This window comes from Mustelus asterias, chromosome 2 (assembly GCF_964213995.1).
Source record: "Mustelus asterias chromosome 2, sMusAst1.hap1.1, whole genome shotgun sequence".
NCBI lineage: Eukaryota > Metazoa > Chordata > Chondrichthyes > Carcharhiniformes > Triakidae > Mustelus > Mustelus asterias.
In genome coordinates this window covers 167,987,753-168,006,124 of record NC_135802.1, presented here as the reverse complement: position 1 = coordinate 168,006,124, position 18,372 = coordinate 167,987,753, and the positions used below count along the sequence as shown (strand labels likewise).

The window sequence follows — 18,372 nt, the reverse complement described above, 5'->3', positions numbered from 1 at the left end:
CTCCCATATCCCTGCACATTTACCCGCTAATCCCGCTAACCTACACATCTCAGGAGACTAAGGGGCAATTTTAGCATGGCCAATCAACCTGACCCGCACATCTTTGGACTGTGGGAGGAAACCGGAGCACCCGGAGGAAACCCACGCAGACACGAGGAGAATGTACAAACACCACACAGACAGTGACCCAAGCCGGGAATCGAACCCAGGTCCCTGGAGCTGTGAAGCAGCAGTGCTAACCACTGTGCTACCGTACTCCTGCTTCTGTTTTGTGAGGCCAAAACGTTGTCTGATTTCAAGAAGAAATTAGATATAGCTGTTGGGGCTAAAGGGATCAAGGAATATGGGGGAAAAGGGGATCAGGATATTGAATTAGATGGGATACCAACTGCTGCCCAAACTCTCATCCATACCTGGGGAGAGAGAACATTGCAGGGGTGGCAGTATGTGGTCTTGATAATGGTGCAGCGTAACCTGCTCCAGCCTCTTGAGACAGTTTCTAGGGAGGAGGCATTGATGGAAGGGACTGAACTGATTCCAACTGGGCAACTATTACTTAAGGTCACGATCAATCCAAACTCTGCTGCCTCTGTCCTAACTGGCACCAAGTCCTGTTCAATCATCACCCTGAGGATCATTGACCTGAATTGGGTCCCAGTTAAACAATTCCTTGATTTTCAAATTCACACCATCTATAATCAGCCCCTGACTATGACCCTGTGGTACTTGCAATTCTGGATGCATTTCCTATTTTAACTACTCCACCATGGTCTCTGCTTTCAGTTGCTGAGGCTCTGGAATTCTAACCCCTTTCCACTTTTTAAAAAAAATGTTCATTTTTAAAAACTACTCCCTTGATTAAACTCTGCTGTGACATCTTGTGGAGTTTTATTCTGGTTCTGGGTTTTGGACTTGATGACAATGCTGGAGGTAAGGCTGTTGGTTGAATGATGGAAAACACAGACTCAGCAGGAGGCTCTACCAGTTGTGTGATTGTGACCAATGATGTGGACAATAGTTGACATATTTAACATAAAGCCTTTAGACTGGAGTTCAGTGCCCAATTTTACTTGATAATACTCCTAGTCAGAGTTTTACAGCATGGAAAGAGGCTCTTCAGCCCATCATCTCCTTGCCGGCCATCAAACACCTATCCGAATCCCATTTTCCAGCACTTGGCCTGTCGCCTTGTATGCTACGACATTTTGTGTGCTTAACTAGATATTTTTAAATATTGTGAAGGTTCCTGCCTCTTTCACTCTTTCAGAAAGCAAGTTCCAGATTCCCACCACCCTCTGGATGAAAATTGTTCCTTGCATCTCCGAGAAACCTCTTGCCCCTTAACAAAGTCCAAAAGCGTGCTATCCACATAGCTCAGTCTTGTGGATGCACTACCAGTGCCTTGTGATGATACTTAAGCTCTGAAACCCAGAACTGGTCAAATCTATGGCGCTTCCCGCACATGTGTTCATTCAGACTGCAAGGAGTGTCTCCGAATTCCCACATGGTGCAGGCGGTGCACACAGGATCAAGCTCCCCTGCTTAAAGACTCTTAAATAAATTTCTATTGGGCATAAATTTAATGTAAGTTTTTTTAATATAAAAAAAGCTGGAACTCTTACCTACCAAGTGTGTAGGAAGTGCTCTGCTCCATCCTGCTGCTCCCTTGCAGGTCAACTCCTGTTGCTGTAACTTAAACTATTATCCATATTCTGCAGTTGTTTATTTGATATTACTCCTCAGCAATTTTACTCTGTTAAAGTTCATGACATTTCAACTTTGGATTTGGATTTGTTTAATTGATATCATGCAATCAAAGAAGTGGATTTCCTCTGACTGGATTCTCCTTGTCTCACTTCCGAACCACCATGTGTCTGCAGCAAATCACATGCGCGAGCTGAAACCATTTTCACTGCAGTGTTTTTGCCCTCCTTTACACATTGGCTTTTCTTTCAAACCAACATTGACATCACGATCACTAACTTGTCATTTTTTCAATCTTAAACTTCTCATTCCAAGTTGCTACTGCCCTGGATGTTTGCTTGGATATAGGGATAGAAAGAAACATAGAAACATAGAAAAACTACAGCACAAAACAGGCCCTTCGGCCCCACAAGTTGTGCTGAACATATCCCTACCTTTTAGGCCTACCTATAACCCTCCATCCTATTAAGTCCCGTGTACTCATCCAGGAGTCTCTTAAAAGACCCGATTGAGTTTGCCTCCACCACCACTGACGGCAGCCGATTCCACTCGCCCACCACCCTCTGCGTGAAAAACTTCCTCCGAACATGTCCCCTGTACCTACCCCCCAGCACCTTAAACCTGTGTCCTCTCGTAGCAGCCATTTCTACCCTGGGAAAAAGCCTCTGAGAGTCCACCTGATCTATGCCTCTCAACATCTTGTATATCTCTATTAGATCTCCTCTCATCCTACGTCTCTCCAAGGAGAAAAGACCCAGCTCCCTCAGCCTATCCTCATAAGGCATGCCACTCAATCCAGGCAACATCCTTGTAAATCTCCTCTGCACCCTTTCAATCTTTTCCACATCCTTCCTGTAATGAGGTGACCAGAACTGAGCACAGTACTCCAAGTGGGGTCTGACGAGGGTCATATATAGCTGCATCATTATCCCCGGACTCCGAAACTCAATCCCTCAATTGATAAAGGCCAGCACACCATATGCCTTCTTAACCACCTCCTCCACCTGCGGGGCTGATTTTAGAGTCCTATGGACCCGGACCCCAATGTCCTTCTGATCCTCTACCGTACTAAGAGTCTTTCCCTTTATATTGTACTCCTTCATCCCATTTGACCTGCCAAAATGGACCACTACACATTTATCTGGGTTGAAGTCCATCTGCCACTTCTCCGCCCAGTCTTGCATCCTATCTATGTCCCTCTGTAACTTCTGACATCCCTCCAGACTATCCACAACCCCACCAACCTTCGTGTCATCGGCAAATGTACCAACCCATCCCTCCACTTCCTCATCCAGGTCATTTATGAAAATGACAAACAGCAAGGGTCCCAGAACAGATCCCTGGGGCACACCACTGGTGACCGACCTCCATTTAGAAAAAGACCCATCTATACCCACTCTCTTCCTCCTTTGGGCAAGCCAGTTCTGGATCCACAGGGCAGCAGCCCCTTGGATCCCATGCCCTCCCTCTTTTTCGAGAAGCCTCGCATGGGGAACCTTATCGAACGCCTTGCTAAAATCCTTATAAACCACATCTACCGCTTTCCCTTCGTCAATGTGTTTAGTCACATTTTCGAAGAACTCCACCAGGCTTGTAAGGCATGATCTGCCTTTGACAAAGCCATGCTGAGTATTCTTGAGCATACTAAACCTCTCTAAATGCTCATAAATCCTGTCCCTCAGGATCTTCTCCATCAGCTTACCAACCACTGAGGTTGGACTCACCGGTCGGTAATTTCCTGGGCTATCCCTATTCCCCTTCTTGAAAATAGGAACCACATCCTCAATCCTCCAATCCTCTGGCACCTCCCCAGTCTCCATCGACGACGCAAAGATCATCGCCAGAGGCTCTGCAATCTCTTCCCTTGCCTCCCACAGTAACTTGGGGTACATCCCATCCAGACCCGGCGACTTATCTATCTTAAGACCATAAGACCATAAGACCATAAGACCATAAGACCATAAGACATAGGAGCGGAAGTAAGGCCATTCGGCCCATCGAGTCCACTCCACCATTCAATCATGGTTGATTTCAACTCCATTTACCCGCTCTCTCCCCATAGCCCTTAATTCCTATCTTGATGCCATTCAAAGATTCCAGCACAACCTCTTTGTTAACTTCCACATACTCAATCTTTTCAGTCCACCGCAAGCCCGCAGTACATCCACCCATGTCCTTCTCCTCTGTGAAAGCCGAGGCAAAATACTCATTGAGCACCTCTGCCATTTCTACTGGTTCCGTACAGATTTTCCCGCCTTCACCTTTTATGGGCCCTATTCCTTCACGTCTCATCCTTTTACTCTTCACAAATTTATAGAACGCCTTAGGGTTCTCCTTAATTCTACCTGCCAAGGCCTTCTCGTGACCCCTTCTGGCTCTCCTAATTTCCTTCTTTAGTCTCTTCCGACAAGTCGTATACTCATCTAGATGCCTATCTTTGCCAAGCTCTCTGAACTTTTTGTACGCTTTCCTTTTCTTCTCGACAATGTCCCGCACAGCTTTCGTGCACCACGGTTCCTTTAACCGACCAACTCCTCCCTGTCTGCTCGGAACATTGTCCTGTCGAACTCTAGACAGACATTCCTTGAAAAACTGCCACCTCTCTTCAGTAGATTTCCCCAAGAATACCTCCTTCCAATTCACTCCTCTAATTTGCTGCCTTATGTCTTCATATTTCCCCTTACTCCATATAAACGCTTTCTTAGCTTGCCTGACCCTCTCTTTTTCCAATGCAAGCATAAAGGAGATAGAGTTATGATCGCTATCCCCAAGATGCTCTCCCACTGAGAGATCTGACACCTGTCCAGGTTCATTGGTCAGTTTCAGATCAAGTACAGCCTCTCCTCTTGTAGGCTTGTCCACATGCTGTGTCAGGAAACCCTCCTGAACACACCTAACGAACTCCTCCCCATCCAATCCCCTTACCCTCGGGATATTCCAATCTATGTTTGGGAAATTAAAGTCTCCCATCACAACAACTCTGCTATTACTGCATCTCTCCAGGATCTGTTTCCCTGGGATGCTGGGAACTCCTTTTAAACTCTCTGTATTTTGCTGGCACAGTGGTTAGCACTGCTGCCTCACAGGGCCAGGGACCTGGGTTCAATTCCCGACTCGGGTCACAGTCTGTGTGGAGTTTGCACGTTCTCCCCGTGTCTGTGTGGGTTTCCTCCGGGTGCTCCCACACTCCAAAAATGTGCATGTTAGGTTGATTGGCCGTTAGTTTCAGGACAATGGGCAGAGTAAATACATTGGTTATAGAGATAGGGCCTGGATGGGATTGTGGTCAGTGCAGACTCGATGGGCTGAATGGTCCCCTGCACTGTCGGGATTCCATGATTCTATCAGCCATGATCAAAATGAATGGTGGAGCAGGTTCGAAGGGCCAAATGGCCTACTGCTGCTTATTTTTTCTATGTTTCTATTTCTTGTGTATACGCAATACTAATTCAGATCAGCATTACCAGTCAGGGCATAAGTATCAGGTTCAGCGAAGACAAAAATGTAACAAGGCATTAAAATACAGAACATATTGTTTGGAGCAATTTATCCATCTGTTTGTCAAGTATAGATATATTGGTTAATTCCCTTATCTTGGATATTAAGAATTTCAATTACTTAGGAAATGATGATGGATAAGATTTTTGTACAATTATTTCATGGGATGTGGGCGTCATTGGCTGGGCCAATATTTATTGTGTGGAGTTGCCGGCGTTGGACTGGGGTAAACACAGTAAGAAGTTTAACAACACCAGGTTAAAGTCCAACAGGTTTATTTGGTAGCAAAAGCCAAATAAACCTGTTGGACTTTAACCTGGTGTTGTTAAACTTCTTACCAATATTCATTGCCCATAGAGTCAGAGGTTTACAGCATAGAAACAGGTCCTTCGGCCCAACTTGTCCCATCCGTGATTGTCCTTGAACTGAGTGGTTTGCTCGGCCATTTCAGAATCACCAACATTGCTATGGATCTGGAGTCACATGTAGGCTAGAGCAGCTAAGGTCACAAAGAACATTATGAGAGAGTGAATAATTTGTGGGGAAAAGCCATCGATGGTTATACTAGATGATGCAATTACATGAAAAGTTGATGCCAGAAAGGTTGGTTTTGTAGATCAGTTGAAAACAAGATTCTAAAGGTCCGAATGTTTTGTGCTGTCAATAATTACACTCAATTGTGGGTACTGTATCTGGGAGCTTTATGGGTTCAGAGGGGGATTCTGGAACTAGCATGCTATTAGTGAATGCCTGCACCATCCGCAGGACATCTGGAGACCACTGTACAGAGAAACTAAAATCTGTCCACGCATTGGCGACCATCTGTTCCCCCACCTGCTTCCCCCCACCCCCCCGCCCCATCAATATTGAAACAAGTTAAAAGCACCCTAAAGTCTCGTTTGTAAGGTGCCATTTTGAAAATTCAGAATAACTTTAGGATCTTCTTGTATCCAGATCACCTGACCAGCTGCTCCTGTCCTGACAAGACATCCATCCACTCGGCATGAGTGAAGTGTTAGACTGTGGATGCTCTTGGCTTAGAGTCCTTCGCCCTGATCACACCTTCCTCATGGTGACTGCCATGTTTGGAGTAGGTGGGGGCCATTGTGATCATAGCCTTCCATATCCATACATACTGTTGCTGTGTGGATTCAAAACAGCTTATAGTCTTCAGAAAAACACTGTTAGAGAATGGGGTAGAATCAGAGCAGAGAATGTCAGGTTTATTCTAACCCCATTTTAAACCTTGTATTTTGTTATTTATATCTCCATTATAAATTTATATTGGAATCTACCGAGGTTGACTTATGTTGGCTTGTACCCTGAAGTACAGGCAGGCCCGAGGGGCTAGATGGCCTACTCCTGCTCCTATTTCTTATGTTCTTATGAGATCAGGATCTTTGTAATTTCATGTCGATTGTAGGAAACTGACTGTCAGTTAGTTTGACTGAATTTTGTTTTTTTTTTCAGAGTGTATAAAATGGGAAACACTCTGATAAGGAAGAAGAAGAATTGTAAACTTTCCACTGACAAAGAGGCTGACAAATTGCCTGAAGGAACAGCAGCAGATGATGGAGAGGCAAATAAGGAAAAACAGGATGAGGCCAAAACCACTGAAGAAGGCACAGAAGGAAACAACACACAGGCCAAAGAGGGTCAGGCTGCCAACAGCACGACTGAAGCTAAGGAAGAGGATAAAGAAACAGTGAAAAAAGAGGAAACTCAAAAGTCTGATGCTGAAAAGCCACAAGTTTCCACTGAAGCAAAAACAGAGCCTCAGTCCATGGAATCGACTGCAGAAAAGCCGACAGAACCATCTGAGGCTGCCCCTGTTACGAGCTCCGCAGATAGTGAGCCTCCAGCAGTGCCTGAGTCCAGTACTGAAGTGACGTCCACTCAGTCTTCTGAAACCTCAACATCTGTCCCTGAAAGCAAAACAGAAGAAAAGTGCTCTAGTGAGGTTGAAGTGGAGGCCAAACAGACTGAGGTCTCATCTACACTTGTGGCCCAAGAAGAAAGTAAAAGAGCAGAGTCCCAGAATTTGGACTCTGCCACAACCACTGATGCCGCTCCTTCTAAGGAGACACCAGCAGCAGAAGCACCTAGCTCTACTCCCGCTGGTCCTGTAGCCTCAGACAGTGCTCCTCCAGCAGACGTCACAGCTTCAGAGGATTCTTCAGCCATTACTGATCAAACGTTAGCTGTGCAAGAATAATGGATGGTCCCGTTCGATTCACAACCTGCATTAAATTCCAACTGTACTAACAAACTTGATCCAACTGTCTTTTACCAGAAAACTCCCAAACAGATACATCCCCATACTGAGAAATTCCATCAGGAAATTTCAAGCTTCATTTTGAAAAATTACTGGACTTAAATATTGATGTTTGAAAGTTTAGTGAGTGGAGTAAAAATCTGCTCAGCAATCTGCAATTCAGGTACCTCACTGGTTCAGACCAACACAAAGAATAATGGCTGTGACTCTACTGAGTGATAGTTAGTGGGACTGTGCCAAACCAATCAGATATTCAGATAGCATCTTTCTTTGTTTCCAACCTGATTTTGCGTAGTGAGGTACTGCCAGCTGTCAGATAAAAGTCACCAAGTTCCCTTTCTGATGACACATCAGAAATAATAGATTTAAAGTATTTCAAACTAACCTCCACTCTCATTGTACGTAACCTAGATTTCTCTTGATCAGTTAATGCATGTCCGTTGTTGGGTGCACCTGTAGTTCTGTTTAACAATAAGTGGCAAACAAGTCGGCATTCATTGCAATTCCAGCTTCTTCTCTATAACGCCTCCATCACCACAGCACATGTTGATAATGATGAGAATTGTAAAATGGATGCATTGGAATTATACGTGATTGTATTAATGGTGCAACATAAATAAAAATCATGAAAAAAGAACCTGAGGTTTGAATTTTTTTCTACATTCATATTTGGCTTTTCTGCAAGAATAAGATGCAGTATTTCAAAGTCTAATTTTATCATTTTTACCTGCACATTGAAGGAATTATCTGTCAGTTTCCTGAGAAATACCACAACATTATACACACTATACTTTTTTTAAAAAACCACTGACCATCTTTTGCATCTTTATAATATGAACTAAACCTAGGAAATAATCAGTGCTTAAATGCACGGTAACTATCTTATTATAATTGGGTTTTCCTGCTTCTCTCTTGTCCCAGTGTACATCAGGCTGTGTCTTCACATCCCATCCATTTTAAATTTAACTGAACTCAGCTGAATTTACAAGTTCATGTAATTTTCCTGGGCTGCTTGTTACCTGGGGGTGGGACTTGCTATTATTAATGGGTAACATAATATAGAAACATAGAAGAGTGGAGCAGGAGGAGGCCATTTGGCCCTTCGAGCCTGCTCCACTATTCATCACGATCATGGCTGATCATCCAACTCAATAGCCTAATCCTGTTTCTTCCCCATAACCTTTGATCCCATTCGCCCCAAGTGCTATATCCAGCTGCCTCTCGAATGCATTCAATGTTTTGGCATCAACTAATTCCTGTGGTGGTGAATTCCACAGGCTCACCACTCTTTGGGTGAAGAAATGTCTCCTCACCTCCGTCCTAAATCATCTACCCTGAATCTTCAGACTGTAACCCCTGGTTCTGGACTCCCCCCACCATTGGGACATCCTCTCTGCATCTACCCTGTCTAGTCCTGTTAGAATTTTATAAGTCTCTATGAGATCCCCCCTCATTCGTCTGAACTCCAGCGAAAACAATCCTAACCTAGTCAATCTCTCCTCATACATCAGTCCCGCCATCCCCGGAATCAGCCTGGTAAACCTTCGCTGCACTCCCTCGGGAGCAAGAACATCCTCAGAAAAGGAGACCAAAACTGCACACAATACTCCAGGTGTTGCCTCACCAAGGCCCTGTATAATTGCAACAACACATCCCTGCTCCTGTACTCGAAACCTCTCGCAATGAAGGCCAACATACCATTTGCTTTCTTTACTGCCTGCTGCCCCCGCATGGTTACCTTCAGTGACTGGTGCACAAGGACACCCAGGTTCCGCTGCACACTCCCCTCTCCCAATTTGCAGCCATTCAGGTAGTAATCTGCCTTCTTGTTTTTTCTTCCAAAGTGAATAACCTCACATTTATCCAAATTATACTGCATCTGCCATTGATTTGCCCACTCACCCAACCTGTCCAGATCATTCTGAAGGATCTCTGCATCCTCGTCACAGTTCACCCTCCCACCCAACTTGGTGTCATCTGCAAACTTTGAGATGTTACATTTTGTTCCCTCATCCAAATCATTTATATATATTGTGAATAGCTGGGGTCCCAGCACCGATCCCTGTGGCACCCCACTAGTTACTGCCTACCAATTTGAAAAGGACCCATTAATTTCTACTCTTTGTCTCCTTTCTGCCAACCAGTTTTCTATCCATCTCAATACACTTCCCCAATCTCAGTACAAAGTTGCAAATGGATTGATGGAAAAACATTAGTTCCGGCTGGTGGTTTTGAAAGGCCTGAATGAGAGTAAATTCCAGTGTTAACAACAGTCACAAATGTTGTCCACTCCAGATCTTGCTTATTCCTGGCCCATAATTATTGTAAATGTACCTTTCTGGAAGTCTGAAGAAGTTGCTGCCTTCTCCCTATCAGGCCTTTTGATTGGAAGAGGCAGGTGTTGGTTTGTCTGTGTGACCCACATCACGTATCCACCTCCAGACTCTCTAACAAAGCAAGTCAGTAGTTATAACGACATCATGCATAGGTGTTAAATTCAAAAGACCGTGCACATTGAAGCAATGCAAAGTGACAAGCCTGACATTGTGTCACAAGTTGCTCTGGATAACATTGCAAAAGCAGGAACACATGTAGAGTTAGGGAGAAGCAAATTGATCTAAATATGCCACAGTAAATGCTAATGTTTTGTTGGTACTATTCCCTTGTTCGACAATTTTCTGTCATAAACCACTTATCCCTTCCTAAACTTATCTTTATAAAGCAACTTTCAAAACCACAGGAATCTTAAAGCATTTTACAGCCAATGAAATTATTCTGAAGTGTGGTCAGTGTTGTGATGTAGGAAATCAGGCAAAATGATAATGGCCAGATAACTCATTTTTAGTAATGTTGGTTGAAGGCTAACTATTGGACCGGACACAATTTTTAACGTGCCATGAGATTTGTCACCTGCGAGGCCTTGGTTTAAAGTCTCTTACAAAAGATGGATGTGGATAGTTACCATCCTGACTTGGAAATATATCACCATTTCTTCACTGTTGTTGGGTAAATATCATGGAGCTTCTTCTCTATCAGCACTCTGGGTGTGCCTATACCTCAGAGACAGCGCAGTTCAAGAAAGCGGCTCACCACCACCTTCACAAGGGCAACTAGGGATGGATAATAAATGCTGGCCAGCTAGCGACACCCACATCCCATATGTGAATTAAATAAAGAGAACCCATTATAATTCAACAAGGTGATTGAGTCTTTGAATCTCAGGGGGTGGAGCACCATTGTCTTCTCTCTGACAAAGACAAAGCACATGGCTTCACCGAGACAAAGTGCTTCCCAATGGTGTAGGGGGCCATCGGCTGCACCTACATGACTTCACATGGCATCAAGTCTCAAAGATGAGATGTACAGCAACCACAAAGGGTGTCACCACTCAACATGTGTGAGTACTTTCAGTTAGTGAATGCCCGCTATCCTGGGAGCTGCCATGATGCATCAATCCTGTGCCACACAACTAGTTATACCAGCAACATTCCAGCCGTCATGTTGAACTAGAGGATTTCTGCCTGGTAACAAGGATTGATGCAGTGTAAGGCTTTAACAGCTAATGGATTAAACATCATAATTGATGTCAGATCACATGTCATTGGAACTCAGATTCTTCTGGAAGGAGCTTATCTATCAGAGCCCAGAATTTGATAAAGTTAATAAATATTTGGAACTTCGTGGATGCCTTATTTCCAGTGGTCACTGTTCAGTGCATGCTGGGACCATTACTGAGGACTCCTGTCCACCGCCCACACAACTGTGGCCAGCACTCTCAGAATCCCTGCAGAGCAGAAGCAGCAATTCGACCCATCGAGTCTGTACCAATTCTCTGACAGAGTATTCTACCCAAGCCCTCTCCTCCACCCTATCCCCATGCATTTACCATGGCTAATCCCCCTAGCCTACACATTTTAGGACACTAAGGGACAATTTAGCATGGCCAATCAATCTAACGTACACATCTTTGGACTGTGGGAGGAAACCCACGCAGACACTGGGAGAAAGTCTGTGGAATTTGCACAGTCACCCAAGCCAGGAATTGAACCCGAGTCCCTGGCGCTGTGAGGCAGCAGTGCTAACCACTGAGCCACCCTGTGATGAGACAATAAATGCATCAGAGAGCAAAGGGCATCCTCCAATTTGTGGTGGTCTGTTTTACTCTCTACAGATTGGTTATTCTGCAGATGAATCCATTGCCAGCACAGGTTCACAAGAATTTCAGGGAGGATGAAGAAAAAAGGAGAAAGGGAGGAAGAAAATGGAAAATCTGTGACAATTGGATTTGAATATGAGAAACGTGAGATCATATATTTTGGACCTTAAAAGGAAAGAACAGGGAATCTTTGGAGTAGTAAAATGCTAGCAGTAGTGAAGGTCCACAGAGATTTGGGGTCCATTTAGATGAACCATGAGAATGCCCTGAACAAGTACAGGAAATAATAAAGAACAGTGCAGCACAGGAACAGGCCCTTCGGCCCTCCAAAGAGTAACAGATTTTTATATGTAAAGAACTAGATTATCAAAGAATTATTACAGTGCAGAAGGTGGCCATTTGGCCCATTGCATCTGCACCAGCTCTCCAATTGAGCAATTCACTTTGTGCGATTATCTTGCCATCTTCCTGTAACCCTGCACATTCTTTCTTTTCAGATGACAGTCTAATTCCCTTTTGAATGCTTAAATTGGACCCTTCCTCCACCACACTCTCAAAATGGAATGGGATAGAGTTCATGCTTCAGCTCTGCTTAGATAATACACGGAGTATTCTAAACGATTCGAGGCACCACACCTGAGGGAGAATACATTAACCTTTGAGAAGGTGCAACATTGATATAGCAGAATACAGGGGTTAACTACAAGGAAAGATGAAAAAAAATTAGGATGGAATTTCCTTACATTTAGAAACTTAAGGGGCAGTTTGATTGGAATTTTCAGGATATGAAGAGAAACAGATAAGGTAGACTGAGAGAAACTGTTTCTGCGAGCCAAACTTTTCAAAAGTAAAATTAGGGAACATTCTTACACACACCGTGCGCTACAAGTTTAGAGCTTTCTTCTGCAAATGGCAATTGTTACTAGATCAATCATGAAAAATGTAAAACTGTGATCATTAGACTTTTCTTAATCAGAGGTATTAAGGGATATGAAGCAAAGAAAGGTACATGGAGTTAGGTCCAACCATGATTTCACTGAATGGATGAACAGACTCAGGAGCCTCCTTCTTTTCCTGTATTCCAATGCTCCTAGTCAGCAGCAGATCCATGTTCCAGACAGATCGTCTGTAAGCGTCTCAGGAGATTCCAGTTCCCATCAGTAAAACCCCAAATCAGTGGCAGTTCTGATCCTGGCTGATGTCACAACAGGAGAACTCAGATCCCAGAGTGTAACCTGGCCTGAGAGATCCTAACTTATATTTCTTTTACAAACTCTGGAGATAAGTTACTGACCAAATTAACAACACAAAGAATAAAACATTAATTAAATAAGAAAAATTAACTGTATTACACTCAACTAAAAGGTTAAAAGATCACAATCCAAACATCAGAAAATGATTTAAATATTCACTATTTCTTCACCCTGGCTATATTTTTACAATGTCGATGGTAGTCATGATGTGGAGATGCCGGCGTTGGACTGGGGTAAACACAGTAAGAAGTCTCACAACACCAGGTTAAAGTCCAACAGGTTTATTTGGTAGCAAATACCATAAGCTTTCGGAGCGCTGCCCCTTCGTCAGATGGAATGGATACAGATATCCACTCCATCTGACGAAGGGGCAGCGCTCCGAAAGCTTATAGAACATAGAACATAGAACATAGAACATTACAGCGCAGAACAGGCCCTTCGGCCCACGATGTTGCACCGACCAGTTAAAAAAAAAAAAAAAAAAAACTGTGACCCTCCAACCTAAACCAATTTCTTTTCGTCCATGAACCTATCTACGGATCTCTTAAACGCCCCCAAACTAGGCGCATTTACTACTGATGCTGGCAGGGCATTCCAATCCCTCACCACCCTCTGGGTAAAGAACCTACCCCTGACATCGGTTCTATAACTACCCCCCCTCAATTTAAAGCCATGCCCCCTCGTGCTGGATTTCTCCATCAGAGGAAAAAGGCTATCACTATCCACCCTATCTAAACCTCTAATCATCTTATATGTTTCAATAAGATCCCCTCTTAGCCGCCGCCTTTCCAGCGAAAACAATCCCAAATCCCTCAGCCTCTCCTCATAGGATCTCCCCTCCATACCAGGCAACATCCTGGTAAACCTCCTCTGCACCCTCTCCAAAGCCTCCACATCCTTCCTGTAATGTGGGGACCAGAACTGCACACAGTACTCCAAGTGCGGCCGCACCAGAGTTGTGTACAGTTGCAACATAACGCTACGACTCCTAAATTCAATCCCCCTACCAATAAACGCCAAGACACCATATGCCTTCTTAACAACCTTATCTACTTGATTCCCAACTTTCAGGGATCTATGCACACATACACCTAGATCCCTCTGCTCCTCCACACTATTCAAATATGGTATTTGCTACCAAATAAACCTGTTGGACTTTAACCTGGTGTTGTGAGACTTCTTACTATATTTTTACAGACACACAAATTCAGAAAGATAAAATAATTTATCATACCTAGCTTATACTCTAATATTCAGGTAAGTATGTGAGCCAAATGACAAAATGTGGGCAAATATACACACTCCAAAGTAAATGACAGACGTGACCAAAGCAGATTCCTTGGATTTCTCAACAACCCAACCCATTATTGCCACACCGTGAGCCAGCCACTGAAACTGTGGATGGAATTTTCCAGCCCTTCCTGCTGGTGGGATCTTCCAGTTTCACCAAAGTTGACCCTGCCACAGGTTACCTGGTGGTGGGATGGGTGAGACAGGCCAATTGTCACTGGCAGGCTGCCTCTGTCGTGAAATAACCCACTGCGGGGGAGGGGGGAATTCCAGCCTGTGCATTTCTCAGAAGGGTTTCCAATCTCCACATCTGAATTATTTGGCCTGGAATTATTTTCATACAAATCATAGAAACCCTACAGTACAGAAAGAGGCCATTCGGCCCGTCGAGTCTGCACCGGCCACAATCCCACCCAGACCCTACCCCCATATCCCGACATATTTTACCCACTAATCCCTCTAACCTACGCATCTCAGGAGACTAAGGGGCAATTTTAGCACAGCCAATCAACCTAACCCGCACATCTTTGGACTGTGGGAGGAAACCGGAGCACCCGGAGGAAACCCACGCAGACACGAGGAGAATGTGCAAACTCCACACAGACAGTGACCCAAGCCGGGAATCGAACCCAGGTCCCTGGAGCTGTGAAGCAGCAGTGCTAACCACTGTGCTACCGTGCCGCCTATTTTCCAAAAGTTGTTCCCACTCAGACAACTTCCACAAGAATCCACCTTTCCAGATTCCTTTCCCCTGGATCTCTGAGTACACTCTCAAGCTTCACTTTTCCAGCTCATTTTCAGATCAGTGGCCAGGCCAAGCAGAACACCATTACTCCAAAATGTAATCTTTGCCCTTAACGACCCACAACATGAAGTCACCAACCTTTGACAGCCCTCACTGATCTTCAGGGCTTCTCGAAGCCATTTTGCTCCTAGTCTGTTCCATGGGATTTTCACTCTCTAATTCAGAGTCAATGGCTCTGCACCTTTCTCCCAACTTTGTTTTAACAGGATCTATTTTTGATCTCTATCCTTGTCCTTTTCCGAGGACTGTCTTCTGGGATCTGTTTCTGAGCCACTCCCTGATTCTTTCTCCTTTCCCCTGTCCTGTTCCCTGAGACACATTTTCCCAAATGCCGCGGTTTTAAACTGTTGATTTGTCTTTTCCTGCAGGTGTGGATGCAGCATGACTTTGAGAAAAGCCAGTTGTTATTCTCATCCTGGAGCTGGTGTGGGGAAGGGATCTGTGATTTCCTGGCTGAGGAGCAGGTGAATTTCCCCAGCAGGTTGTGGGTGTTTTACACTGTCTGCGCTGGAAGATTATTCAGGAGCGGTTCCTGACTTGAAGAAGGTAAAAGTGGAGAAATTGTTTGTGTGCAGACATCTCCCAGCCGGACACAAGTCCTGAGACTCACTGGGAACTGGAGTTTGTAAACTCCGACTCCGATTTAAACTCACGGTAAGTTTTTTTTACCCCACTGTGGGCATGTTCAGTTGTACCTGTCTGTTACGGATCATTACAGAATCCTCTAAAGTAATGATCCTCTGCAGATTCAATCCAGTAAAGCATCCAATATCCAGATATTCCTGACTAATCATCCTTGTGTATCCCCCAGTCTTTGTCTTGTTGATCCTTTGCCTCTGAGTGCCCCTGTGCAATGCCACAACAGACACTGCACAATGGTGAGCAAGTGGCCTCACCCTCAAACAGCTCTGAGCCTTGTGGCTCAGGCTTTGGACAGAATTAGGGGGGCAGCAGGAAGGGCATTGCGGAGAGGCTGTGGATGGGAGTATGAATGCTGTCATTCTGAAAGAGAATATCAGGGGAGCCACTGCCATACTCCCCAATCCTCAAGAATTCTAGTATTCTGTTGGTCCACATGTGAGATGCTGGAATTTTTCTAAAGCAATGGTATCTGCAACCATGACAACAACCTGAGCCTGCATGGCACAAAGCTGAAAATTCATGACCTCCGTCTGAGCTCCACTGCAACACTCAGACATTGGGTGGCTTCTGCCTGTGCCAAGTTAGTGCTGGTCTCTCCCTGACAGTGACTGCAACCCCTTGGGCAAGACTGCCAATGCTAAAAGGGAGCATGTCCTTCAGCCTTTCCTTATGTTGTTATAATCCTGTTAGAATCATAGAATCCCAACAGTGTAGAAGGCGGCTATTCGGCCCATCGAGTCCGCACTGAATCTCCAACAGAGCATCTTACCCAGGCGCACACCCGCGCCCCATTCCTGTAACCCCATGCATTTACTCCGCTAATCCCCCGAACCAACACATCATTGGATGTTAATAGAACATAGAACATAGAAAGCCACAGCACAAACAGGCCCTTCGGCCCACAAGTTGCGCTGATCATATCCCTACCTCTAGGCCTATCTATAGCCCTCAATCCCATTAAATCCCATGTACTCATCCAGAAGTCTCTTAAAAGACCCCAACGAGTTTGCCTCCACCACCACCGACGTCAGCCGATTCCACTCACCCACCACCCTCTGAGTGAAAAACTTACCCCTGACATCTCCTCTGTACCTACCCCCCAGCACCTTAAACCTGTGTCCTCTCGTAGCAACCATTTCAGCCCTTGGAAATAGCCTCTGAGAGTCTACCCTATCCAGACCTCTCAACATCTTGTAAACCTCTATCAGGTCACCTCTCATCCTTCGTCTCTCCAGGGAGAAGAGACCAAGCTCCCTCAACCTATCCTCATAAGGCATGCCCCCCAATCCAGGCAACATCCTTGTAAATCTCCTCTGCATCCTTTCAATGGCTTCAACATCTTTCCTGTAATGAGGTGACCAGAACTGCGCGCAGTACTCCAAGTGGGGTCTAACCAGGGTCCTATAAAACTGCAGCATTATCTCCCGACTCCTAAACTCAATCCCTCGATTAATGAAGGCTAGTACGCCGTACGCCTTCTTGACCGCATCCTCCACCTGCGAGGCCGAGTTAAGAGTCCTATGGACCCGGACCCCAAGGTCCTTCTGATCCTCTACACTGCTAAGAATGGTACCCTTCATATTATACTGCTGCTTCATCCCATTGGATCTGCCAAAATGGATCACTACACACTTATCCGGGTTGAAGTCCATCTGCCACTTCTCCGCCCAGTCTTGCATTCTATCTATGTCTCGTTGCAACTTCTGACATCCCTCCAAACTATCCACAACACCACCTACCTTGGTGTCGTCAGCAAACTTACCAACCCATCCCTCCACTTCCTCATCCAGGTCATTTATGAAAATGACAAACAGCAAGGGTCCCAGAACAGATCCCTGGGGCACTCCACTGGTCACTGACCTCCATGCAGAGAAAGACCCCTCCACAGCCACTCTCTGCCTTCTGCAGGCAAGCCAGTTCTGGATCCACAAGGCAACAGCCCCTTGGATCCCATGCCCTCTCACTTTCTCAAGAAGTCTTGCATGGGGGACCTTATCGAACGCCTTGCTGAAGTCCATATAGACCACATCCACCGCTCTTCCTTCGTCAATGTGTTTGGTCACATTTTCAAAGAACTCAACCAGGCTCGTAAGGCACGACCTGCCCTTGACAAAGCCGTGCTGACTACTTTTGATCATACTAAACTTCTCTAGATGATCATAAATCCTGTCTCTAAGGATCCTCTCCATCAACTTACCAACCACTGAGGTTAGACTCACCGGTCGGTAATTTCCCGGGCTGTCCCTGTTCCCTTTCTTGAATATAGGGACCACATCTGCAATCCTCCAATCCTCCGGAACCTCTCCCGTCTCCATCGACGATGCAAAGATCATCGCCAAAGGCTCCGCAATCTCCTCCCTCGCCTCCCACAGTAACCTGGGGTACATCCCATCCGGTCCCGGCGACTTACCAACCTTGATGCCATTCAATAGTTCCAACACATCCTCTTTCTTTATGTCCACATGCTCGATCCTTTCTGTCCACCGCAAACCAGCAGTACAACCACCCAGATCCCTTTCCACCGTGAATACCGAGGTAAAGTATTCATTAAGCACCTCCGCCATTTCTAACGGTTCCGCACAAACTTTTCCCCCTTCACCTTTTAAGGGTCCTATGCCTTCACATCTCATCCTTTTACTCTTGACATATTTGTAGAAAGCCTTGGGATTCTCCTTAATCTTACCCGCCAAGGTCTTCTCATGACCCCTTCTCGCTCTCCTAATTTCCTTCTTAAGCTCCTTCCTACATC

The 18,372-nt window shown here is 45.2% G+C and overlaps 1 protein-coding gene across 9 annotated transcripts in view; it reads left to right on the top strand.

The window, feature by feature from the left end:
* The window catches only part of LOC144480563 (uncharacterized), a 140,326-nt gene extending 132,221 nt beyond the window's left edge, over positions 1 to 8,105 (top strand). For all 9 annotated transcript variants that reach the window (XM_078200153.1, XM_078200172.1, XM_078200191.1 and 6 more), the window contains one exon: positions 6,673 to 8,105. In XM_078200153.1, the coding sequence (XP_078056279.1) occupies positions 6,683 to 7,417 (735 nt within the window). In that variant the 5' untranslated portion in view covers positions 6,673 to 6,682 and the 3' untranslated portion in view covers positions 7,418 to 8,105. The remainder of the gene's footprint in view (positions 1 to 6,672) is intronic.
* Positions 8,106 to 18,372: the final 10,267 nt, after the last annotated feature.